Source organism: Nicotiana tomentosiformis, chromosome 7 (genome assembly GCF_000390325.3).
Source record: "Nicotiana tomentosiformis chromosome 7, ASM39032v3, whole genome shotgun sequence".
NCBI lineage: Eukaryota > Viridiplantae > Streptophyta > Magnoliopsida > Solanales > Solanaceae > Nicotiana > Nicotiana tomentosiformis.
Genome location: NC_090818.1, coordinates 95,379,137 through 95,406,259, shown reverse-complemented (window position 1 = coordinate 95,406,259; position 27,123 = coordinate 95,379,137). Strand labels below are relative to the sequence as shown.

At 38.5% G+C, this 27,123-nt stretch overlaps 2 protein-coding genes across 2 annotated transcripts; both read right to left on the bottom strand.

Annotated features, from left to right (window-relative positions):
• Positions 1-21,717: 21,717 nt before the first annotated feature.
• LOC104102857 (non-specific lipid-transfer protein 1-like) lies at positions 21,718-23,061 on the bottom strand. The gene is made up of 2 exons (XM_009610698.4): positions 22,522-23,061; positions 21,718-21,955 (listed from the first exon to the last, which is right to left on the bottom strand). The coding sequence occupies exons 1-2, from the start codon at positions 22,866-22,868 to the stop codon at positions 21,946-21,948; spliced, it is 357 nt and encodes a 118-aa protein (XP_009608993.1). The 5' UTR covers positions 22,869-23,061; the 3' UTR covers positions 21,718-21,945.
• Positions 23,062-24,971: 1,910 nt separating this feature from the next.
• LOC104102856 (non-specific lipid-transfer protein 1-like) lies at positions 24,972-25,641 on the bottom strand. Its single transcript, XM_018773049.3, has 2 exons — positions 25,292-25,641; positions 24,972-25,122 (listed from the first exon to the last, which is right to left on the bottom strand). Exons 1-2 carry the CDS (start codon positions 25,600-25,602, stop codon positions 25,113-25,115), a joined length of 321 nt encoding a protein of 106 aa, XP_018628565.2. The 5' UTR covers positions 25,603-25,641; the 3' UTR covers positions 24,972-25,112.
• Between the last annotated feature and the right edge of the window lie 1,482 nt (positions 25,642-27,123).

Sequence of the window (27,123 nt, the reverse complement as noted above, 5' to 3'; positions counted from 1 at the left end):
TACTAAAGTATGACTGTAAGCTAGAAATCTGTATATAAGCTGAAAGCTAAACAAGAGTTTGAACTAGCAACTGATCTGGAACTGAACCAAAGTTTAAGCTGAAATTGTGCTGAAACTGAACTAATATCTTAATTTACCTGTCTGGCGTTATGGGCTATATCCCCCCAATTAGGTAACTATACATCTCAACTAGCCTCATGTATAATCATGCAATGCAAACTGTAGCTATATAAACGTATATAACATGCTTGACTGGCGTTATGGGCTATATCCCTAAGTAGGTAAATATATAATCAATAGGCCCGGCTAGTGTTATGGGCTATCTCCCCTAGCATATAATCAGTAGGCCTCACTGGCGTTATGGGCCATATCCCCCTAACATAATCAATGTAAGCATGAATGAGGCATAAAACATGTGGCAACATCATATGGACTTAAGAGATCATGAAGGAAATCATAAACGTAATCTAACGCTCGTCGTCCATAAGTTAGACAGAGGAGCATATCCCCATTATAAGGAGAAACTAAGTATGTACATGAGATACTACAACTAATTAACTCATTAGGACCCCTCTAGAATCAATTTAGAATCAGGAAACTCAAAATTTGTCCAACTCTTCGGATTTACAAAATTTCGGCAGAGTTTTCCCTAAACCTGGATCATCCCAAAAAATAGCAAACACCACAATATACATGACAATAGATACCTTATCCACAACAGTGTCAAACGATCGACAAAACAAAATTATGAACGTAATGTCGGCTCAAAATGACTAACTTGTGACACGAAATTCTAAATATGATTTAGGAATAATCTAAGTATCAACACATGATAATTAAGCTTATATAATCTTAAATGAAGCTATTGGGATCATATAGGGTTTAGTTATACATAAAAACATCAAAGGAACATAACAAACGGAAGTCCGGATGGCATAGGCCAAATGGGCGATTCGCCTTTTTGTTTTTGTTGTGTTTTGAAGTTCCAACCTAAACTAGTTTCTGCCATACTTCACATATGGAATTGAATACTATTCAAGGACAATACATACTGAAATTTTCCTTGAACAACTCTTAAAATATGAAGAAAAAAGGCTAGAACATAGCTAAATCAAATCATGCCGAAAAAGAAACGAAAACCCTACATACCTCTTGTGTTCTTGCTTCCAAACCTTGTTCCTTTTGATCCACACCCTTTCTTATGCTTGTATAGCTAAAATACAGAGGTGAAAAGCTTGCTTATTCATGAATCTCTTTTCAAAACTCGAGTTATAAGGAGAAAGGAGGGCGGTAATATCTTACCTATGTTGTAAGGATCGCGTTGATGTGTTCGCTTCTTGATTTTGAGTTGCGGATGATGGACTTACTTCAAAAACCTAATGAACTTCTTGGAGAGACATGGAATCTTTGCTTGTGCGTGAATTTTCTGGAAAATGAGAAAAAAGAAGACTAAATCTTCTATTTATAGTAAGGTTGAAAAGTCAATCACTTGTGTGCTTCACCGGCCATATGTCCGACGCTCATATCTCTTTATCCGGACGTCGTATGAACGAACGGTCAAGAGAGTTAGAAACTACATTCCAAAACTTTCAATCTGGTATATAATATGTCCCCTGAAAGACTACATTATAACACACGAAATTAATTACTCAAAAATATTCGTTACAAGGCAAATCCTTAGTCGGTTTTTCCGCAACTTAAATCCGATTTTTCCCAAACTTTATATTCTATATACAAACATCATATATAGTCATACTATAACTTTAAAGTCATTTAAATTATGCTTAGAAATTCATTTACACAATATACGACATCACAGAAGTACGGGGTGTAACTTTAATGATGTTGTTAAATTTTTACATAAATTTTATGTGGCTACTGTTGAGTTTTCTGGAGATTATTATCCTAATGTTACTATGATTTTAGTACATATAGCTGAAATTTCTCTTTTACTCTCTATTTTAAAGAAGAAAGAAAAATATAAGGATGCGGTTCAAAAATGCAAGCAAAATTCAAAAAAATATTTCTTTTCCAATTTCTCATACTTACCTAATTGGTGTTGTTTTAATTCCTTCTATTAAAATGTCTAATTGTTACCAATTAATCAATGCTTTGTATACTTATATGGAGATTGGAACAACTGAAATCCCATATATATATATATATATATATATATATATATATATATATATATGATCAAGCTAAATGATTATTTACAATAATTATATAATTATTATGCAAATTTAATTGACAATGCTGCTAATGTTGTAGGAAATGTTAATCCCACTTTTCCTTGTACTACTTCTACTTCAACATCTACTACTATGGATGAAGATGAGGGCCTTGATGATTTTAATATTTGATCTATATTTTTTTCCACTCAAACTAGTAGAAGGAACATTGATGAACTTCAAGTCTACTTGTAAAACCAAACAGAGCCTCGCACAAAGGAATTTTCACCGTTGACATGGTGGAAGGAACATGAAAAGTAGTTTCCCATTCTTTCGGCAATGTCTCGGGATGTGCTAAATGTGCCAATTTTAACCGTTGTATCAGAGAGCATATTTAGTTAAGCAAGACAACAGCTAGGAGACACTCGACACTCATTGGGAAGCAATGCTTTGGAAGTTCTAGTATGTTTTAGAGATAGGATCAGATCGGAGCGAAGAAATCAAGGACTTGAAGACGTTGATAAACCAGAAGACGGGAAACTTCAAAATATATTAACAAATGGTAAAACATCTGAATTCAACACCCTAGAAGATAGCCATGAAGTTCATATTGACTATGAAGAACTTACTATGGCAATGCAAAACCTTTGAAGTTTGAAGACTATATTTAATAATTTAAATTTGAATATTCTTTTTTCTTTAATTTAGTTGTTGTAAAATGTAAACTTTAATATGCAAGTCTAAATTTTAAAAATAATTGCAAGTTATAAGTTAATTTTTTTATGTTCACTTTATTATCTTAAATTCTAAATGAAATATTGAAATATAAGGCTTTTAAAACTTTTGAAGTTTTTATCCAAATATTATTTTTATAAGTTATTTTTTACATTTTTACTTTCTTTTAATATAAATTACGATTGTTATACAAAATTTTAAAAATTAAATATATTTTTTAATAAATCGGTCCGGCCCAACCCGACCAATAAAGTCCGATACCGTTCCGGTTCAAACTATCACCGGTTGGGACTGGTACCGATAAGACCTGTAGTTTTAGCCCGATGGTAGGACTGGTACCGAGACCGACCAGTCTAAATTTTTTCAAGCCCAGCCCGACCCCCTAACAACTCTAGTTTTAATTGAACTAGATATTTAAATTTGTGGAATGGTTAATCCAGAGCTAGCATGTGTCTATTCGTCCAAATTAAGGGCATTCTTGAATCAAAGTGTAACATTTGGCGTACAAATACACTAATAACCTGTTTGGCCAAACTTTAAAAATTAACTTATTTTAAAAAATATTTTTTTCAAAAGTATTTTTCTTAAAAGTCCTTTTGGTGAGAAATAATTTATTTTTGAATAATTAATTTGAAAAGCACTTTTGAGCATCAATTAGTATTTAGTCAAGGTTTTAAAAACTATTTTTAAGTATATGTTTCTCAAAAGTATTTTGGGGGTAAAACTACTTTTTTATATTTTTCCAAAATTACTTCTCCTTCTACTCAACAACACTTTTTTCGTTCTTCTAAATGCTTGGCCAAACACTTCAATTAAAAAAAAATTTAATTGAAAAAAAGTACTTTTGATTTTAAAGAAATTTGGCCAAACACGCTATAATAATAAAACGAAGAATATAATTAAATAATTTTTGATAGTAAAGGATATATTTGGCCCTTTTCCTTAAGGTATTTAGTACTCCATTTAACGCCGTCTCACTAAAAGAATTTAGCCTCCCACTTAAGAAGGCAAAAATGCGAAGGTCCTGTGTTGAAAGTTTGTGAAATTTTCTTGGTATGATCGCTCTCTATTTTTCTATAGAATTCAGAAGCTACTGTTCATCTTCTTCGTTTCATTTGTTCTTCTTTGGGCTTCACAGTTTTTTTCCTTTAGATTTCTCAATTTCAGTTCTACGTTGTCTCCGTTTGTGTTTTTATTTTTCTCAGTTCTAGTGATGTTTCTTCTTTATGTTTCAAGATGACCGTGGTTATTGGTAATAGGATTTTTCCAGGTGTCTGGATTTATTTTTTGTTCTTTTTTATGTGGGGAAGAAGGAGGTAAAAAAGACTTTTGAAGTCTTTGTGTAACAATTTAGGACACATTTTTTTGTTAATAAAAAATGTGTCATTAAAGGAGTTCCGGGCCAGATTAAAAATAACAAAAATTATGGCTAAATATTAAAATTTTCAAAATTTTTAAAAAACATACTCATTCCAATTATTTCAAATTTTCATTTCCCTCTTCTTTCTCATCTTTACTTGTTCTTCTCCTTCTTCCTTATTTCTTCTTTCTCTTCCTCATTCTCTCATACTTCTTCCTTACTTTCTTCTTTCTCTTCAACTTCCGTTGCTGCTGGTTCGTCTATGTCATCTTCTTCATCTTCATTTTCTTCCTTGTCTTTTTCTTCTTTTCCTCTTCATCTCATTTTCATCTTCTTCTTCTTTTTTTACTTTTTCTTTTCTTCTAGTAATTTAAAATATACGAGAGAAAGAGAAAAATATAAAATATTACAAAGTGAGTATCGCATATATGAGTATTATGCAAAACATCCCCCGAGATATTTCAAACATTCCCGAGATGTTTGAAACTTCCCTCGTGATATTTTTTCTGCTTCTTTCTTTTTTATATTTGATCTTTTTTCCACAGATATTTCAAACATCTCCCCAAGTGTTTGAAACATCTGTGCAGATGTTTTTGAAACATTTCAGTAGATGTTTGAAACATTTCTCTAAATATTTGAAACATATTCCTAAATGTTTGAGGATTAGAAGTGGCGGGCGATAGAGAGGAGCGTTGCGAGATGGAGGAACAAGGGGAGGAGGAGGAGTGGAGGGAGAAGGTGGAGGAGGAGGAGGGGAGGAGTGGGAGGAGGAATAAGGATGGAGGAGGAAGGAGACTTTTTTGTAAATAAGAAAATTTTGGAGTTTTTAAAAATTATGTCATTAACACTAATCATAAAAGTGTCACTTCTACCCTATTCTTAACACTTTTATCTTAAAAATTAATACTCCCTCCGTTTCAATTTATGTGAACCCATTTGAGTGGGCACAGAGTTTAAGAAAAGAGAGAAAACTTTTGAACTTCTGGTGTAAAATGAGGCGCATATATTTTGTGTGGTTATAAATCATTGCATAAAGGTAAATTGTTTCCAAATAAGGAAAGAGGTCATTCTTTTTGGCACGGACTAAAAAAGAAATAAGGTCACATAAATTAAAACGAATGAAGTGTACGTTTTGAAGTGTCTTAAAAATTAAAATCCCCTAGTTTCTAGATGTGCACGTGTTGGTTGAATCTGTGTTGCGCAGTAATTGACCGAGGGTGTTTGTTAATATGCCTAGACAACTGAATTAACAATATTTCCCTCATTTGTTCATAACCATGATTGGTTATGATCTTTTATTTACAATCTAGTTTGTTCTACACTACCAACTTTTTTCGCCAAATGCTTTTCTGATGAATTATAGGAGATACTTTCTTTAATTTGGGTAGTGGGTATATGAGTTCAAACTGTGGGTAGGAATTGATTATCAAACTAAATATGTGGTTTTCAAAATCCTTCTGCTGCTATTTGCTTTGCAAATTCTTCCACGACTATTGACTTATTTGTGTGTGGTTATTGATTCTTTCTGGAACGGAGACCTCCATGCCTGCATGTATTCTTCCTTATTTTTTTAAGATGCTACTTTATGTTATATTTTTAATGAAACTTCAACCTTAAGGGGTTGTTTTGTACAATGATATCCCATATCCCACCATCAGGGGCGGCCCTTCCCTAAAGCATGTAAAACAACTGTTTTAGGCCCCACATTTGTGGAGACCCCAATTTTTGTTATAACTAATAGACTATATATAAGTTTAAAAAAAAAATATGTGAAGTGAAAAAGTTTGATTTCTTTGTTTTACAAATATAGAGAAGAAGAATTTGCAACTGCTATGATTTTTGCCAAGAAAATTGCATTGTGATATATAGGAAGAAATAATTTGATGAGAATATTGATAATGAAATCTCAAAATCTCTCGAAGAGTCCTTTAGAATTGATTACTTTTTATAGATAGTAGACTAGGCTATTTTTCACTTCAAAATAGATTTGAACAATTCGAAGCATATGAATATATTTTTAATTTTTTTTATTTAGCGGTAAAAATCCTAGATAGAAAATTTAAAAAATTAACATTACCTTAATCTTGAATGTTCCTTAAAGCATAACAATCAATCTGATATTGATGGTTTAGATTTATTTTTGAATAAATAGTGCTAAAAAATAGTACAAATAGAAAATAACAGTTTAATTGATATGCGCAATCAAATAAAAAGATTTGATTCTTTTCCAAACGCTTATATTGCTGATAGAATATTGTTAATAACTCATGTTACCGTTACTTCATCGAAAAGAAGTTTTTCAAAATTAAAATTGATAAAATCTTTCCAAAGATCAACAATATCCCAAGAGATGTTAAATGTATTAGATATATTGTCAATTGAGAAAGACTTATTAGGAGAAATTGATTATAAGAAAATTATTAATAACTTTGCATAAAAAAAAAGTTAGAAAAATAGAATTCAAATAAAAAATAATACTAATTTTTTTTTTTAAAAGTTAAGGCCCCTCGTAAAATTTGGGTTTAGGTCACAAAATTCATCGGGCCGCCCCTGTCCACCTTTTGTGTATGGGATAGCTAATCCCATCATTTTAATATAAAAGCTATCCCAAACTTTATCCCGAGATTATTATCCTTATCCCATGTACCAAACGACCACTTAAGGTATCAAGAGGTAGTAAGAAAGTTAACTTTAGATTTGTACAAGTTATTCCTTTCGTCACCACCTTGTGAATAATCAGTAGGTATGAATATGTTGGAACACTGTGACTCGATTGATGAAACAGTATCTCTCCCCAAAAGGTTAGCGGTGAAGAGAGTAAAAATAAATGCACTTCCTTTTATGCGATGAAGAATTTTCTTTACCATGATGACTTGGGAACAAGCTTATTGGACTATCTTCTCCATTACATGTGGCAATTAGGTGAGGAATTGAGAGAAGTTGAAATTGTTTGTTGTTGCAAGAGTCAGAGAAGCAGTATGGCAAAGTGCCCATTTCAGGAACTGAGTGTATCTCAGAGGAAATTCATAATCACGTGGATTGTTTTGCTTAATTAAGTTGTAACATGTGAATACTTAATAGAAGTGCACTCAAAAGGTAATGTTCTCCCCGTCACCTCCGTCAAGGTCGGTACAAGTACTCAACGAAACTTTATTCGTTAGTTGGTTAATGAATTATGATATGTTATATATTTATTTTTGCTTGAATTTCTATTTGGAATTATGAACTAATTAATACTGAAATTGTTACGGTGTAGTATTGTGGGGTTATAAAGAATGGGTATAATAGAAGAAGAAAGAAATAGAGATATCGGGATTCAACTGAAAATGTTGAAGCTACAGCTCTTGATAATTGTAGGCTAGAATAAGAGAATGGCCAGTAGAGAAATGAGAATCTGGAGTTCAATGACAAACCCGATATTCAATATTGTAAGGATTAAGCACCAGACATATCCTTGATGCTGGTGAGCTTTTCAATGATATGTAGTTGGACAACAGTAGTTTAGGATCCGAAATTTGTAATGTTTTGTTAAACTCTTAACTCTCTGTCTATAAAGAATTTTTAATGTTATGTGGTCGGACAACATAATGGATGCATTTAAAATATTGTTTGCAAAGATTCACGTTTGAAATTTTAAAGAAGATCGTGTACGGTCGAAATCGATCTCGCCTACGACATGACAGGTTAGGAACATGATAACCAAAAACTGAATATCGATCCCGAGTCCCACCGAGCTAGAACCCGGGGTCATAACGCCCGCCTTCGAGAACATTAAGTCCGTAATGCTAGAGTCGACCTTAGCCCCAATCGAGCTCGAAGAAACGATTTTAGCATAACCAACAGAAGACCGAAATATCCGTGACCGGTCGGATATTACGGCGGGAATCTCAGCACGTATCAACAAGGCACCGACAATCATCAAATCAAGAGATTTTTTACCTTTTATAGAATTGTACCTAAAGTAGGGCTCCTCTACTATATAAAGGGGGGTCAGATAATTCATTAAATACATTGTGGCACGTATTCCAAAGCTATATACCATTATTATTTTAAGCTCTTGTTCTTCTGTATCCTGGCACCGATCGGAGCGTACCTGATTCGAGGGTGATTAACCTCCCAAGGCTAAGATCGTTCAATTCGTGTGGTTTGCATTTACTTGATCATTATTTATTTCAATTACAATCTAATTTATCGTTTTGTGTCAAGTTAGTCCACGTATCCTAAAAATCACTTATAAATTCAATTGTTATCCGATTTTGAGGGTAAACAGTTTGGCGCCCACCGTGGGGCTAAGAATAATAGTGGTTATTTGATACAAATCTCCATAACACGCACTACTTTACACTTGTTCTTTGAAGTGTCTTTAATTTCAGGTTAAAACTCAAAATGTCGAACTCTCAATCAGCAACCCTACATGTTGACAACGAGTCCGACCATCACGGTGAAAATAACAACATAGCGCCCGGTGACGAGGTACCGCCCGTTGATCCTATCGGAATTCCGGTCGCGGGCCCGATTGACGCTAATTCACATGTGGCTATCGACACAAACTTGCCTACCGACCCCGAGAACAGCGTCAGTGGTGGAGCCCAATCGGCAGCTCAAAACACACAAAATATTGGAGGAGACAAAATCAGTTTACGGGTGATATTCGAAATGCTACATGCTCAACAGGCAGCGATAGCTCAATTACAGAACCAAAGTCGTGCACCGAGCAAGGTTGAACCCGATCCACCCCGAGAAGTCACCCACAGGGATGAACCAGTCGTAGAAAGGTCAAATGAACATGAATCAGAGGCTAACCCAGAGATCATAAATGTAACACCCCGGAAAATTTTGAAGTACTTAAGTGTAAAGCCCGATAAAATATGAAAAGAAAATAATGTTTCATGGTGCCGGACTAGGCTTACGTGTTTGAGCTCGCCGCGGCTCGAACTTTTGGGTTGAACAATGCACCGGAAAGTAAAGAAAAATATTTGGCAAAAAAGTGTATTTTTGCGGTCCATTATGCAACCGCAGAACCACTCTGCGGACCGCATAATGGCCGCAAAGTGAGGCAGTTGATTGGGTCAGTTGGAAGCAACTATGCGGTCGACTATGCGACCGCATAACTGTTATGCGGTGCATTATGCAATCGCATAACAGTTATGCGGACCGCATAGTGACCGCATACACAGGCAGTTCTTTTGGCTATTTTGTAACCAAATATACGACCAATATGCGGTCTGCATATCAGTTATGCGATCGCATACCTTGTTCCGGAGCTCCATTTTTGGATTTTAAAACCCGACCCTATTTCATTAAATACACTCTTTGGGCCATTTTTGAGACATAATTTGATATTTTAGAGTGAGAGAGAGTGCCCTAGAGTGAGAAGGTGTTCTTCCATAATTTTTCTTCAATTCTTGCTCAAGTTTTAGAAGATTAAGAAGGGAAGCTTACTAGGTCTTCATCCTAGAGGTAAGATTCTACACCCTAAACCCTAATTTCGAAATTTTCTGAAAATGGGTAACTAGCAAGATAAATTTCTGGGCATGAGAGTTATTTATTTTACATGCATGTGTTACCAAAGGGTGTAGGAAGATTGTTGAGTTAAAAATGATAAAGATTGGGTTGTGGGATGATGAAGTCCTTCATAAAAAGGACATTGAAACCTTATGCACACCTAGTATTTGATAAAATGCTCAAGTGAGCTAGAACCATGATCATCTTCCTAATTTTGATTCAATTTGTTATATCTCTAAAAGAGATTGAAGTTGCTAAGAATTTCGGAATATTTTAGAGTGTAAGGAAGCTCAAGTGAGGTATGTTGACTAAACTTTTCTCTTAGAATTGAATCCCATGATATTCATATAAATTATGAAGTCCCGAGTGATTCATTATAAAACTGGCTATTCCGAGTAAGATTGGGTTAAAAGATATATGTTCAACAAGCATCCCAAATGCTTTATTCATGTTATGTTACCAATTGAGGATATGTTAAAATATGGGCTGTGCATTAATAATGTTTCGACTTTAAGTCAAGTTCAAATGAAGGTTATTATGCCAAATTTTGTGAAATATCTCTATGTGCATTAGACTCTAAATTGCTCACATGTGTGCTACACACTTTGATTTGAATTGTGTTTATTGTTGATGATGAGGATGATATTTGAAATTGATAATGTGAGCATGAAATACTGAATATAGCCAACGTGCCAAGAATTATCTTATAATTATGGCCACTAGTGCCAATGAAATGAAAAGATGTGAAAGTATTATGAAATGAGATGATTGATATAAAAAGGTTGATGTCTCAAATAAGACGGCCTAGCCGATCGGGTCGTGATCGGACACCATGCCGCACACATGGTGGTGATTGTGCTGGAAACTGTAATTGAAATGGTAATTGTGGTTGATGTCCCTAATGGATGGCCTAGCCGATCAGGTCGTGATCGGACTCCGTGTTAAAGACGGTGGTGTTGATATTGAGAGAAATTGTGGTTGATGTCTCTAATGAGATGGCCTAGCCAATCGGGTCGTGATCGGACTTCGTGCTAAGATAACGATGGTACAGGTATTGTGAATAATGGTATTGTGGACAATGGTATATTGATACTAAAAATCTCCCAATGTGAGATATGGAAATTAATTTGAACACTGTCTTGATCCTAAATTGAGGTTTGATGTTGATTAAGGCTTTCATTGATATTATGATAATCTTATTTGTATTATTTGTCATTCTATTGAGAGGGTGTTTAGTTATACATACTAGTGCTATTCGACAGTACTAACGTCCCTTTTGCCGGGGGCGCTGCATCTTTCAATGGATGCAGGTGGTTCCACATCAGGAGATATTGGTCAGTGATAGCAGTGCACCTTCTTCCCAGCTAACTTGGTGAGCTCCACTTCATTCCGGGTTCATGAATCTTTTGTACTTTGTGTATTCTGTTTGAGGTATAGCCGGGGCCTTGTTGCCGGCATTATCATTGTACTCTTCTTTATCTATAGAGGCTCCATAGACATAGTGTGGGTTGTGTATTGGTGCTGGGAAAGGCAAAATATGTTATGTTGTGATTGTATTATTCGTCAATTGAGACTTTAAAAATGATGAAGCTATTGAAAATGAATTGGTATTGTAGACATGAACACCATTTGTCTAATTAATGAAAATATGTATTATCTCCATTTGTGGATGAGTTTGGGTAGAATAAAATCTAACAGGCTTGCTCGGTCGGGTTCACTCGGTTGAGCGCCGGTTGCGCTCCTCGGTTTTGGGGCGTGACAATAAAGATGCTCAAAGAGCTGACAAAATGGATAGAATCAGGGTAGAAGAAAATCGAAACTAATGACGAAGAGGTAGAAACCTACAATTCAAGGGTAGACCAGATCCTAGGAGCACCGCCAATATTGAAAGGCCTGGATTCCAAGAAGTTCGTGCAAAAATCTTTTCCTTCGACCGCGGCTCCGAAGCCGATTCCTAAGAAACCTTTTTCGCATGCCCGAGATTGCTAATTATAATGGAACGACCGACCCAAATGAGCATGTAACCTCTTACACATGTGCCATCAAAGGAAATGACTTAGAGGATGATGATACCGAGTCTATCCTATTGAAGAAGTTCGGAGAGACCCTGTCAAAAGGGGCTATGATATGGTATTATAACTTACCTCCTAATTCTATTGACTCATTTGCTATGCTTGCGGATTCTTTCGTGAAAGGACACGCCAGAGACATCAAGGTCGAAACCAGGAAATCGGACCTTTTCAAAGTAAAACAGAAGGATAACGAGATGCTCAGAGAGTTCGTGTCCCAGTTTCAAATGAAACAAATAGACCTGCCACATGTCGCTGATGATTGGGCCGTTCAGGCTTTCACCCAAGGCCTCAACGTTCGAAGCTCGGTGGCTTCACAACAGCTGAAATAAAAGCTGATAGAATATCTGGCTATAATTTGGGCCGACGTGGATAACCGATATTAATCGAAGATCAGAGTGGAAGATGATCAACTCAGGTCCCCTTCGGAGTCTATTTATCCCGTCAGAAACATTGATAGAGTCAAGAGAGACATCGATCATGAACTGAGACCAAACAGGGATCGGTACCAGCCGTATAATGGAGACCGAAGAAGCAGTAGGTCCGGGCGGAACTCTATGAGAAATGAAAGGAGAAGTGCTCGAGGTCAGAGCAACCGGGGACTCATGAGCAAAATCAGCTTCGACAGGCCCATCGGGCCTAAAGAAGCACTGAGGTTATCAGAATACAACTTTAATGTCGATGCTGCCGCCATTGTATCAGCTATCGGACCCATCAAAGATACCAAATGGCCTCGACCTCTACAATCCGATCCAACCAAAGGGATCCTAACCATATGTGTAAATATCACGGCACTCACGATCACAGAACGGAGGATTGTCGACAGTTGAGAGAGGAAGTAGCCCGACTATTTAACAGCGGGCATCTTCAAGAATTCCTGAGCGACCGAGCCAAGAATCATTTCAGGAATAGGGATTCTAACAAACAAACCGAACAAGAAGAACCTCAACACATCATTAACATGATCATTGGTGGGGTCAATGTCTCTCAGGGCCGATGTTGAAACATACCAAAGTGTCCATCACAAGGGAGAAACGAACTCGAGATTACATACCAAAAGGAACCTTGTCTTTCAATGACGAGGATGCGGAAGGGATTGTACAATCCCACAATGATACACTGGTAATATCTGTACTCGTAAGTAAATTTTGGGTTAAACGTGTGTTAATTGATCCAGGTAGCTCGGCTAACATCATCCGATCGATGGCCGTAAAGCAGCTCGGTCTACAAGATCAAATCATGCATGCAGTCCGAGTTCTAAATGGATTCAACATGGCATGTGAAACTACTAAGGGTGAGATAACGTTATCGGTGAACAACGCCGGGACCATCCAGGAAGCTAAGTTTTATGTGATCAAAGGAGACATGAGGTACAATGCTTTGCTCGGAAGGCCATGGATCTACAATATAAGAGCAGTACCCTTAACTATGCACCAAGTGTTAAAATTCCCAACACCAGGCGGAATTAAAACAATCTTCGGAGAACAACCAGCCGCAAAGGAGATGTTTGCGGCCGAAGAGGCAATTCCGATATCCGCACTTGCAATGACAAAGGGGTCGAGTTCGGTCACAAAGCTAGAAACTAAATAGCAATTACCGACACCAGCTCCGACCGAATCGGAGAAACAAGGGACTGATGAAGACGATGATTATGCTTACGGGGTACCTAGGTCTTTTATATCCCCCGATGATTCTGACGCCACTAAATCGATGATTGAGGAGCTAGAACAAGTCATATTGGTCGAGCACCTACCCGATCGAAAGGTAAACCTAGGCACGGGGTTAAATCCCGAGCCCAGGAAAAAACTCATTCAGTCTAGCTAACATAGATTGTTTCGCTTGGTCCCACCTTGACATGATAGGGATCCCGCCAGAAATAACCACTCATAATCTAAGCCTGGACCCGAAATCCCATCCGGTGAAGCAGAAGAGGAGACCCCAGTCCGAGATCAAACATGCTTTCATCAAGGACGAGGTATCTAAACTCCTTAAAATAGGTTCCATTCGGGAGGTTAAATACCCGGATTAGTTAGCGAACGTAGTGGTAGTCCCTAAAAAGGGAATAAATTAAGAATGTGTGTAGACTATAAGGATGTGAATAAGGCATGTCCCAAGGACTCTTTCCCTTTTCCCAACATCGATCGCATGATCGATGCCACGGCCAGCCACGAGATCCTCAGTTTTCTCGATGCCTACTCTGGGTACAACCAAATACGGATAGACCTGGGTGACCAGGAAAAAACCTCCTTCATCACTAAATACGGCACCTACTGTTATAACGTGATATCATTCGGGTTAAAAAAAATGCCGGTTCCACTTACCAACGCCTAATAAATCGGATGTTCGAAGAGTAAATAGGAAAATTAGTGGAGGTTTATATTAACGATATGTTGGTTAAGTCCTTGTGAGCAGAGGACCATTTGAAACATTTGCAGGAAACCTTCAGCATATTGAAGAAATACAGTATGAAGCTGAACCTGGAGAAATATGCGTTTGGAGTTGGGTCAGGTAAATTCCTCGGATTCATGGTATCCAACCGGGGAATCGAGATCAAACCCGACAAGATCAAAGTCATCGAATATATCACGATTGTGGACAATGTGAAGGTCGTAAAAAGATTAACCGAGCGCATAGCTGCCCTTCGGCGATTCATCTCGAGGTCCTCCGACAAGAGCTACCGGTTCTTCACACTATTGAAGAAGAAGAATAACTTCTCATGGACCCCGAATGCCAACAGGCCTTGGAGGAACTCAAGCAGTTTCTATCGAGCCCACCGCTGCTCCACACGCCGAAGATAGACAAATAACTATACATGTATTTGGCAGTATCGGAGATAGCTATAAGTGGAGTCATGGTCCAGGAAGAGCAAGGTACGCAATTTCCAATTTACTATGTTAGCAGGACCCTAGGTGAGGCCAAAACTAGGTATCCTCACCTAGAAAAGTTGGTGCTCGCTTTGCTAAGCGCCTTTGGAAAGCTAAACCATACTTCCAGTGTCACCCCATATGTGTCGTGACTACTTACCCATTAAGAATTGTTATGCATAAGCCCGAGCTCTCGGGCCGGTTGGCCAAATGGATCATGGAAATCAGTGGGTACGATATTGAATATCAACCCCTGACCGCCATTAAGTCTCAAATTTTGGCAGACATTATGGCTGACTTTACGCCAACCCTAATATTCGAGGTCGAAAGAGAGTTATTAATCAACTCAGGAACCTCCTTGGGGATTTGGACCCTCTTTACGGACGGCGCCTCAAATGCAAAAGGGTCCGGACTTGGCATCGTATTGAAGCCACCAATAGGCAACGTAGTTAGACAATCTATTAGGACTGTGAAATAGACTAACAATGAGGTCGAGTATGAGGCCATGATTGCAGGTCTAGAACTAGCCAAAAGTTTGGGGGAAGAGGTAATTGAAGCTAAGTGCGACTCCCTCCTTGTGGTAAACCAAGTTAATGGGACGTTCGAGATCAGAGAAGAACGAGAATGCAAAGGTACCTGGATAAATTGCAGGTAACATTACATCAATTCAAAGAATGGACTTTGCAACACGTACCTCAGGATCAAAATAGTGAGGCCGATGCCCTCGCTAACCTAGGGTCATCGGTGGAGGACGACGAGTTCAACCCGGGGGCGGTAGTATAACTTATGAGATCGGTAGTGGAAGAAGGTCATGCCGAGATTAACTCAACGAGCCTAACTTGGGATTGGAGAAATAAATATATAGAATACCTGAAGATCGGTAAACTGCCGTCAGATCCTAAGGAATTGAGGGCCCTACGTACAAAGACAGCTCGGTTTAGCCTGTCCGAAGATGGAACCCTTTTAAGAAGAACATTAGATGGCCCACTCATGATATGCCTAGGACCAGGGGACACCGAGTACGATTTGAGGGAAATCCACGAAGGCACCTGTGGAAATCATTTAGGCACCGAATCGTTGGTTCGAAAAGTGATCAGAGCTGGCTACTACTGGATCGATATGGAAAAGGATGCGAAGGAGTTCGTACGAAAATATGATGAATATCAAAGACACACTCCGATGATTCACCAACCCGAGGAGCTGTTGCATTCGGTTTTGTCGCAATGGTCGTTCCTGAAGTGGGGATGGATATCGTTGGACCCCTTCCGTGGGCACCCGGTAAGGCTCAATTTATATTGTTTATGACTGACTATTTTTCTAAATGGGTAGAAGCCCAGGCATATGAAAAGGTTAGGGAGAAGGAAGTCATCGATTGCATTTGGGACCACATCATATGCTGGTTTGGAATGCCGGCCGAGATCGTGTGCGACATGGGAAACAAATCATCGGCAGCAAAGTTAGCAAGTTTCTCAAAGATCATAACATCAAAAGGATCCTATCAACACCCTACCACCCTAGTGGGAACGGACAAGCAGAATCAACCAACAAAATAATACTCCAAAACCTCAAGAAGAGATTGACCGACGCCAAAGGAAAATGGAAGGAAATCTTGCCCGAAATCTTATGGGCATACTGTACGACCTCGAAGTCCAGTACCAGAGCCACCTTGTTCTCACTGGTTTATGATGCCAAAGCTCTAATACCAGTCGAAGTCGGAGAACCAAGTCTCAGGTTCTGATACGCAACCAAGGAATCGAACGACAAGGATATGAACACGAGCCTAGATCTATTAGATGAAAGACGTGAAGAAGCCCTTGTCTGGTTAGCTGCCCAAAAATAGCGGATCGAGAGATATTACAATCGAAGGGCTAACCATTGACACTTCAATGTCAGGGACTTAGTGTTAAGGAAGGTCACACTAAACACCCGGAACCCAAACGAAGGAAAGCTGGGGCCGAACTGGGAAGGACCTTATCAAATTATCGAGATCACCGGTAAAGGATCATACAAGCTCAGAACAATGAACGGTGAGCAACTACCCAACAACTAGAACATAACTCACTTGAAGCGATACTACTGCTAAGGTACGATCCCATTTATTTCCTTTTATTTATTTACATTACGAACTAACACTTGCAGGCAATCATCAAAGAACGATATAATCTTTAGGCCTGAAGGCACGCGTTGCACTCTTTTTCCCTTGAACCGTTTTGTCCCAAATGGGTTTTCCGGCAAGGTTTTTAACGAGGCAATAGTAAATCGTGCTAACTTAGAATTGAAGGCCGGTTACGAACCGGTATCGAAAATCACGACAACAGTATTCGAGGCCTCTCTACGCTCGGCCCCGAACACTGGGGGCATCACCCTCGAATAACGACTTTAACAAGGAAGGAAACTTTATGATTGAATGGCCTCGAATCGATCGACATGATTTACTGTAAGGTCCAAACGGTCAAATTATCGTGCCGGCATAGACTGCTCGAGCCCTGGCACAAAACTTGTACACATGTGTAACTATTACGCACAAGAATAAAAAGAAGTTTCTACTTTGCGGGTAAATATCTTGTCCCTTAAAGAATTTCTCTTTTTTCTTTTTTCATCTTAAGGAATTTCCTACATCCGATCCCTTAAAGGTATCGAGCCCAAGGGCCACGTTTACCCAGGTCCAAACGATCACTACCAATCGGGGACTATCGTCCAAAAACAAACTCGGACAGCTCGGGCTGAGAAAGCCCGAGGGCACAAGCCCTATTAGGCAACACCCAAACCTTAAAGGCTACGGCCATTCCCATTCGGAAACTATTATCTTAGGCTAGTCCGGATAACTCGGAGTAACAAGCCCACTGGCAAACACCCGAGCTAAAGGCTACGGCCATATTAAAATGGCTCAGAGACGTTCGAGGCCCGTAATAAAAAATAAGGCCTTCAAAATTTCATAACCGGTTCTAAAGGCTACTTTCGGCAAACTATAATCCAAAAAATCATAAGTAATTTGGGGTAAAACGTTTCTGGTCATACCAAACCCCCACGATGCCTTAAACAAAATAATGTCTAAGGCAAGGCCTGTTCGAACCTCCGAACATGACTTAACTATTTTATGCTAAGGCATTTCGATCTTTGCAAAACATAATGAATAAAGCAAAGGAAAGCAAAATTCTTAAACCGTCGAAGGGAAAAACAAAGCCTTGTATATTATATACTGTCTTTACAAAGGCCAAATGGCCCTAAAAAAATACAAAAGTACACAAGTACAAAAAAAAAACAAAAAAACAAATATTTTTTTACAAAGGCATCTAAATAGCCCGGTCTTCTCCACCCCCGGGTCCATCGGAGCCCTCGAAGTCTTCTTCTTCTTCTTCTTTTTCTGGGTAGGTCAACTTCTTGGCCTAGGCCTCGAGCCCCTAAGCGTCTTCAATCTCAATCGATAGATTAAAACCCCGAGCATGAATCTCCTTGAGGCCTCTCTTCGCGACTGCCGCTTCTTATAATCAACAATGCCCTTCAAGCGGTCCTGGGCCGCCTCGGCATCGGCCTTATATTTGGCCACCATCTAGTCGGCGTCGTCTTTAACCACCGCGGCCGCTAACTTGGTCGTTTCTAGTTCCTTGGCCATAACTTTTCGATTTGAGGCAGCCGGACTTAGCCGAGACTGGAGCTCTTCAACCTTTTTGGCCTATACCTCGACCTTTTCCTTTGCTGCTCGAAGCTGGACTTCGGCGAAAGTCAGTTGAGCCCGGGCAGACTCTTTTTCCGAGGCCAGACGATCCATCCTGCCCCTCTATTCATCGGTCTCGGCCTTGACAGCATCCATCTCAGCTCGCAGTTGATCGATTTTTTGTTGGACCTGCGGATTCCGACCGTTAGTCACCGAGCTTAGCTTTTCGTCACTAGGCTCAAATATTTTTACCTGCTCGACCAAGTCGGCATGCTCCTTTCGATCCACCTCCAGCTTAGCTCGGAGGCTCTTAACCTCCCCCTCACGTTGCTCACTGAGAAGTTTGTACATATCTCTTTTCTTAGTAAGCTCTTTGGCTTCGGCCTCGAGGAGACTCAACTCTTCTCGATATCAGAGGAAGGTCTCATGATAAAACACCGAGGCCTGCAGATACAAGAAAAAATATTAAGATCATTAAGTAACCAAAGCTGGAAAATGAAAAGGTTTGGTAACACCTTACCCGATTCAATGCCTGTTGTGCTTCGTTGAATAAGCATGGAGATTCCACCTCGTTTATCTTTGACTGATCTTCATCAGTCACCAGGCACCGGAGGTAACTAGCTACCCCAACAGGCGTGGAAAGGACCCGGGCGTCCTACGGAACAGAGATAATGATCGACCGCTTCCGACCGGGATTGACACTTAGGGTAGGAAATCGATTGACCAATCTCGGGCTCGAGCTAGATCCTCATGTCCTCGAGGGTGGACTTCTTCTTGGTACTTCCAAACCACCCAAACGGTGACATCCTCCGTGGTAATAGAGTCCACGCTATCAAAAAAGCTTTTGAGGGGATCGTTCGCTCCTTGGACCCCCTCATTTGAACGCTCCTTCGCTGCTTGAGATTCACCGAACATTGAGTCCGTGAATGAAGGAGATTCTGTTATATCGATGACACCTGATGGAGCAGAACCGGCGTCTTGAGGGTTCTCGACCCTCACTGATGCGTCGACCTTTTGAGTTTGGGAAGGGTTGGCCTCTATCGTCCCCTCTTCGGTTGATGCCCGTTCTTTAGGGACCGATGGCTCCCGGGACACTAAAATTTCCTCCTCTTCCGACTCATTCTAGAGCCGGTAGAAGGATTCCGACTCAAGTATTCGGGAGCTGGAGGTTTCTTTTGGCTTACAGATAAGCCTCCTCTTTGGTTTCTTTTTCTCCAAGCTCGGGGAACTCTGAGCCCTTTTTCTCTTCTTCTCTTCACCATGTTTCGGAGCAGGGGACGCAGTGGAAAAATCATCACTACCGGATGGGGGCCTTATTTGGATATCCTTGGGTAAACCTGCAAAGGGAAATAAAATAAGTAAGGACTTAATCATGCAAAGGGGAAACCAAATATCACTTATGAAAGAGATCTCACCGTGCGAACGGGCCTCCCATCGACCCTTTGAAAGCTCGCGCCATGAGCGCTCAGAATAAGGCCTTTGCGATACGATGCCCTCGACCCACTCCTTGAGTCGAGGAACTGCGTTCGGGATCCGAGCAACAACTGCACCATCACAAAACATCGATAAGAAGGAAGAAAAAAGGCATTAAATAAAACTTTGGAAGCAAAATTATATACTTGCGTTTTATGTTCCACTTCTCAGGGAACGACATATGCTCGACCGGGATCAAGTCCGAGGTTCTCACTCGGACGAAATGACCTAGCCAACCTCGATCCCTATCTTCATTGACACTCAAGAATGCGGCCTTACTAGCCCGACAGGCGAGCTTGATCAGTCCCCTCTGATAGAGTCGGGGACTGTATAAGCGCATGAGGTGATCGATCGTAGAAGGGCACCTTTCAATATTGCTTACAAAGAAATGGAGGAGAATTACGATCCTCCAGAAGGAAGGATGAATTTGACTGAGGGTTACCTCGTATCTTTTGCAAAAATCGACGATAACCGGGTCCAAGGGGCCCAACATGAAGGGATAAGTGTAAACACTTAAGAATCCCTCGACGTGGGTGGTGATAGCTTCGTTAGGTTCGGGAACCACCACATGTTTGTCATCCCAGCTGCAATCTTTCTTGACTTCGGATAGAATATCCTCGGTGATCGAGCAGATGTACCTCGAGACCTCCTCACACCGGCCTAGTACGGAGGAGGGCTTTTCGACTTTAAAATCAGCAATTACCAGGCATCCCCCCGGGATGAACATTTTTAGAGGATGTTTCAGTGCTGGTTCCTTGACAGTAGTGCATGAAATGGTCTCTTCGGTAGCCGGCCGCGAGATAGAAGGAGTTTCTTTTTGGAAAACGGTTTTTGAAGTTTTTGGCATTTCTTTATAGAGAGGAAATAAGAAAAAAGAGGAAGTTAAAAGAGTTCACTCAATGGTTTGAGAAAAAGTCGAATGAGAGTTCTTATAAAAAATCTCAAAGTAACGAGAATATAAGTACTTGGAAGTATTGAAATTTCTTAGGAACGAGGGCAGAAGGTTTGAATGTAAAGTTTGGATGAACAAATGAGGGGGTATTTATAGTTTTCCAATGACGATTCATATTTAGGAGTGGCCGACCAGCAATTGACAAGCGTTTAATGCCATTAAGACTAGATTGACGAGACATTTTGACGGTTTTGTCGTTTTTGTCGGGTGATATCAAAGAAAGAATCGGAAGCTCATGTCGTTTCTCGTCGTCTACTCTCCGAAAAACGAGGGGACTATCTGTGTACGGTCGAAATCGAGCTCGCCTACGACATGACAAGTTAGGAACATGACAACCAAAGACTGAAGATCGACCCGAGTCCCACCGAGCTAGAACCCGGGGTCATAACGCCCGCCTTCGAGAACATTGAGTCCGTAATCCCGGAGTCGACCTTAGCCCCGATCGAGCTCGAAGAAACGTTGTTGGCATAACCAACAGAAGACCGAAATATTCGTGATCGGTCGGATATTACGGCGGGAATCTCGGCACGTATCAACAAGGCACCGACAATCATCAAATCAAGAGATTTTTTACCTTTTATAGAATTTTACCTAAAGTAGGACTCATCTACTATATAAAGGGGGTCTGATAATTCATTAGATACATTGTAACACACATTCCAAAGCTATATACCATTATTATTTTAAGCTCTTGTTCTTCTGTATCCTGGCACCGATCGGAGCGCACCTGATTCGAGGGTGATTAACCTCTCATGACTAAGATTGTTCAATTCGTGTGGTTTGCATTTACTTTATCATTATTTATTTTAATTACAATTTAATTTATCGTTTTGTGTCAAGTTAGTTCACGTATCCTTAAAACCACTTACAAATTCAATTGTTATCCAATTTTGAGGGTAAATAGAGATAAAATTGGAAAAAAAAGAGAAGAAATTACTACAAGTAGCAGGATATCATAGTATTCAATAAATTGAAAGGGTACAATCTTTTGAAGAGAAAGATAGTGAACATACATGAGTACTACTAAACTAGAAATGATCGAAACATTAGAAGATGCAACAAAAGCTTCATCCATCTTCTCCAAGAACTCATCATATTTATTCCATCTCGTATGTCCCATATCCTTCATCCTGCTACCCTTAATAAGGTCACTCACAAATCTTACTGCACCCTGCAACATTTATAAACCGACGACCAAAGAAGAATTAGAGAAAAATGAACAAACTCAATGGTGTAATTTCTGGTAAGTTGAAGCTCAAAGCAGTTTCAATCTTATAATTCATTTTTTTTTAATCATAGATTCAGTCTTTAAATTAGTATACATTTAAAATTAAATTTTGGGTTTTGCTAACATATTGACTGTTTTTCCATGATTTGCCCTTTAAGTTAACCTCGCATTTTTATTACTTGAGAGTCATATTAATTTGTACATCTAAACCAAAGTAGTTATTATGTGAGGCATACTTGTTTATTTGACACGTGACTTATGAGACTCAATTGTAGGAGAAAACCAATAATAGGTCCTAAGGAGGAATGGAGGAAAAAGTGGTGGCAGTATTTTTTTTTCTGGAGAGGCGAAAGGCATCTAATTGAAAAAGAGAAGAATGAAATGACAAAAATATTTATATATTTTATGTGCAGCCAGGATTATTAATTTTCAAAAGCGTAATGAAGAGGGTGTTAACCTGCAGTACTCATGTAGTATTACAAAATTAAAGGTGCGTATTAGATACGTACGTGGAGCAGTCAATGGAAGGGCTAATCTTGTAGGGAAGGTTGACACCACATTTGCTAGGGAGACTACCAGCAAGATTGAAGTTGATGCCACTGATGCTTGCAGCAGCAGATTTAATACAGTTACACGCCGCCTGGCGATCAGGAGTGGTGGTAGCTTGGTTGTTGAGGGCCTTAATCCCACTGCAGCATGGTGCTGGAAGAGCTCCACCTTGCCTCACGTAGTTGATGCAAGGTGACAACCTCGTAACAACTTGCCCACATGAGATGGCAGCATCTGCATGAGGAGTTAGCATTACAGACGTTGCTGCTGCAATGCACATTACTACCAACAATGCTACCTTCACCATTTTTGAATGAGCTAGTTTTAAGATGAGTATTTGCTAACAAGGGAAATAGTGTTTTGTTTATGCAAATTCTACTTGGTGTGTGAAGAAGGGTTGTGAAAGAGCTCTTTATTATATAGAAGAATTTGTAACTAAGTATATTGTTGTCTGCAGAGTTATTATTCTCACTAGCTGGATTCTTGGACGGTTGGTAGTTGAGTACAATTTAATGCTTTGCTCTTCATGTATCTTTCCCTTTTTTTTTTTGGGGGGGGGGGCGGGGGGGGGGGGACCTAATTTAATTTTAGTGTACGAATCACTAGCTAGATTTTGTTAAGTCTTGGCTATTTTTCCTTTCATCTTCTTATTTGCTTTTGTTGTTTTCCCCTTTTTATATATCTTGGTGGTCTAATTATTAGTACACACATTATGTTCCAATTTAATTGACACTGTTTCCTTTTCCAATTAATACCAAATATTTCTCGCTAAAAGGTAGTATATTTCTATGAACTGGTATAAAATAAAACGTTACGTTGAATCTATATAGGGATTTACATGATTTCTAGATGCAAATAGTACTAGATAAAACTCTACTGTCCTGTGTCCATATTCAAAAACCTTGATGGTCATGTTCACTAAGATTAATGATAATACTAGCTTTATTCTTCTATTTAAGGAAATCGTGTAGGGATTAGTGATATGATTTGTTGTGAACAGTCCAGATAATCTTTTACTTTTATGATACTAGAACTTTTACTTTAGATGTTTCCAGTTGTACTTTCGTATATGGCATTATCCATCATAACTTGTTGGCTGGGTGGGAGAACTGTAAGTCTTTTAATTCTTAGGCGTCGTTTGGTTATCAGGATTAGGATTATAATCTCAAGATAGAGTTTGGGTTGTAATTGTCCCAAGTTTGATTATGGATATTAGTTAATACTGATACAAATTTTATACCAAATTAGTGGTATTAACTATCACAAATAGAATGTAGAATAAGAATCTCAGGATTATAATTTGAAAATTATTAATCCCTGAATATCCCACTTTACAACCAAATGACCCCTGAACAGTATAAGTTCTTGCATTTCTGTAATTTCTTTTACTTTTCCAACTACCCCTTCCAGCTATAACATGTTCATGTCATGTTAGGTGAAAGATGGAACAGATCAGATGCATTCTGAGGGAATGTGCTAGTAGCCTAGTACGTTAAGGACCCCTTGATGTTCTATTTGATTTAATAATTACCCTCTCCCTTTCAGTTATGTGTCAAAATTTGGCCGCACAGGAGTTTAAGAAATTACCCCCTCTGTATGTTAGTAACAAGTATAAATATAAACATAATTTTGTTTAATCGTAATAGAAAAGATAAACATGTATACGAATTTTACATATTGATGAAATAAAATAGTGTAAATATTTACATAAAATAGAGCTAATATGAATTTCATTTTCATTATTATAATTTTCTATAAAATATTTGGACCCATAATTTTAAACGTTCAATGAGTTAAAATTATGGATCCGCTCATGCATATTTATACTTGTGAGTTGTGAATACTTAAATATGGTTTCCAACTTCCTTGTTTCATTTCTCATAGAACTAGTTTTTCCAACTTTCCGGGTTGCTTCTAAATTTTGGTGTGTGTTCAGAAAGGAGGGGCAAGTTCGAGGTTATAATATGATTATAGATGGAAACGCTTTGTAGTTACGCTCAAAATTAAGTATAAAGAAGATAAAGCCTTATATCAATTATTTTATATCCTTAGAAGAAAGTTTCTTGGCATTTTTATTTTTTCCTATTTCTACTTTTATGAAGTTTCTTTCTTTTCTACAACCGATAAAAATCGTGGTTTTAGAAGATGCATATGTAGAAAGCTGGGAGCAGAATCTGAAGTACTGCTAAAATTAAGAGAACTTAAGAATTGGCCCGTTTAAAGAGATCTAATGCTAGACTCCCTAAAAGAAAGAAAGTCATGTATGGATACTCATTCCACTAGAGCATAAATTACTAAAAGTAGCAGGATATCATATATTCAATAGATTGAAATGGAAAGGGTACAATTTTATGAAGCTCTTAATAGCAAGATGATGAACATACACACAACTACTAGACTATAAAATTGACGTCCGAACAAATTAAAGGAAACATAAAGAGTGCTGCGAAAACTTCATCCATCTAGTCCAAGCAACTAGTATTATTTATTCCATCTTGTATGCCCTATATATTCTGCGTCTTGCTACCATGCATAAATTATTTCACAAATCTTACTGCACCCTGCAATATTCATAATCAACCAAAATAATTAAGAAAAGCGGAAATAATAATTTTTGTTATGCCATACATATATTTAGTTTAAAAGTCTTTCTCATATATTCTAAAATTTCGTAACAAGTGTTGTAGCTAAAATTAACATAAATGAAACTGATACGGAGTGAATACTTACGTGGAGCAGTCAATGGAAGGGCTAATCTTGTAGGGAAGGTTGACACCACATTTGCTAGGGAGACTACCAGCAAGACTGAAGTTGATGCCACTGACACCTGCAGCAGCAGATTTAATACAGATACACGCCGCCTGACGATCAGGAGTGGTGGTAGCTTGGCTGTTGAGGGCCTTAATCCCACTGCAGCATGGTGCTGGAAGAGCACCACCTTGCCTCACATAGCTGATGCAAGGTGACAAGCTCGTAACAACCTGCCTACAAGAGATGGCAGCGTCTGCTTGGGGCGTTAGCATCACAGCTACTGCTGCCATGCACACTATGAGTATCTAATTTTTGACTATACTTGAATTTTTTTTCACTTATCTCACCAATACTTCACTTCTCACTCCACTTTTCCTTGCTCCCTACTCTTTGTCCCCCCTCCACTTTTTCTTGTCCCCCATGCTTGTCCCCCATTCACCTCCCTCTCTAACAAAAACACACCATCTCCACAATCCCATGAGAAGGAGAACGGACAGAACCCCCTCCCTTTGACAAAAAGCCAGCCGGCACCCCTCATAAGAGAATTCTCCATCATCTCTTTCCCTGAACTAAAAAGAAACACACAAAATACAGAGAAAAGAGAAAGCACCTTCTCTAGCTCCAAAGTACCATTTAAAGATTCCCAAAACAGATCTCAAATTCACCCAAAATACAATAGTAAAACGATCACAAAACCAACCCCAAAATCACTCCTTCTTTGATCAAAAATTGCCGGTTAACAATCCTTTGTTTCAGTCACGTAAAATCAGCCTTATATCATGTTGGAGACGATGAAACTTTGCAGAAAAATGTCTAGGATTTTCTAATTAAGAAGTACAATTACTACATTGTTCAAAAATATTCCCCTAGTGCTCAGCACATTACACCATGTACTTTAATTGTTTATTCTCATTCTTACATTGTTCCATAATATTCCCATAGTGCTAGCACATTATACAATGTATTTTTAATTAATTATTTTTTCCTTCCTTATATTTTATTTTATGTACAATTTCGTCCCTTTTGTATATAATCTTAGGTATGTACAGTGAAAAAACACAGTTTCTGTTGAATATACAAAAGAAGGAAATCTTCAAATCATTCTCTCATTTTCTCATATCATCACAAAAACGCCCCAACCCAGTATGAAAATCAGCTTGAAACCACCATCCAAAGCCGGTAGAGATGAGTCCGTTCGGCAACGTCGATTTCTGTCCAAGGTTTTAGTCCGTAGCTCGCTTGAGGATTACTGTTCTAGAGCTTCTATTTCCATTGTATCCGCTCTAAAATTTCAGCAATAGAAGGTATGTTCTTCCATCTTTTTCACTGGTTATTTCATCTATGTGTCTCGTTATTTGTCGGCATAAATGAATAGACGACATAAAATTTTATTTTATTTTTATTGATGCTTAGTCGTTTAATCTGATTATTTCTTTGTTTCCTGGGTTAATGTTTGAAGTTAATCTTATTTTAGTTTGATGAAATCTCAAATGGGATCTTATATTGAATAAAAATCAGTAATGTCAACAGTAGAGAATATTGAGTTGTATGGATTTTTGGTTAAACTTTTATCTTAGTTAGACTCATAGATAGAATTGATCAAACAATTTTGCATTTAAATGGTCTGTGTGTGTTTGTATAAACTTTGGTTTTGTTGGGTTAGGCGTTGGTCTTTGTTGGTAAACTTGAATTAAGAGAATTGCGGCTTTAGATAAAATTAGCATACGTGAGTAGTAATTTTGACATTGGAAAGTGTTGGACTTTTTTTTTCTTTTTACAATTTTATTTGTATTTTTTTAAATTTTGACATT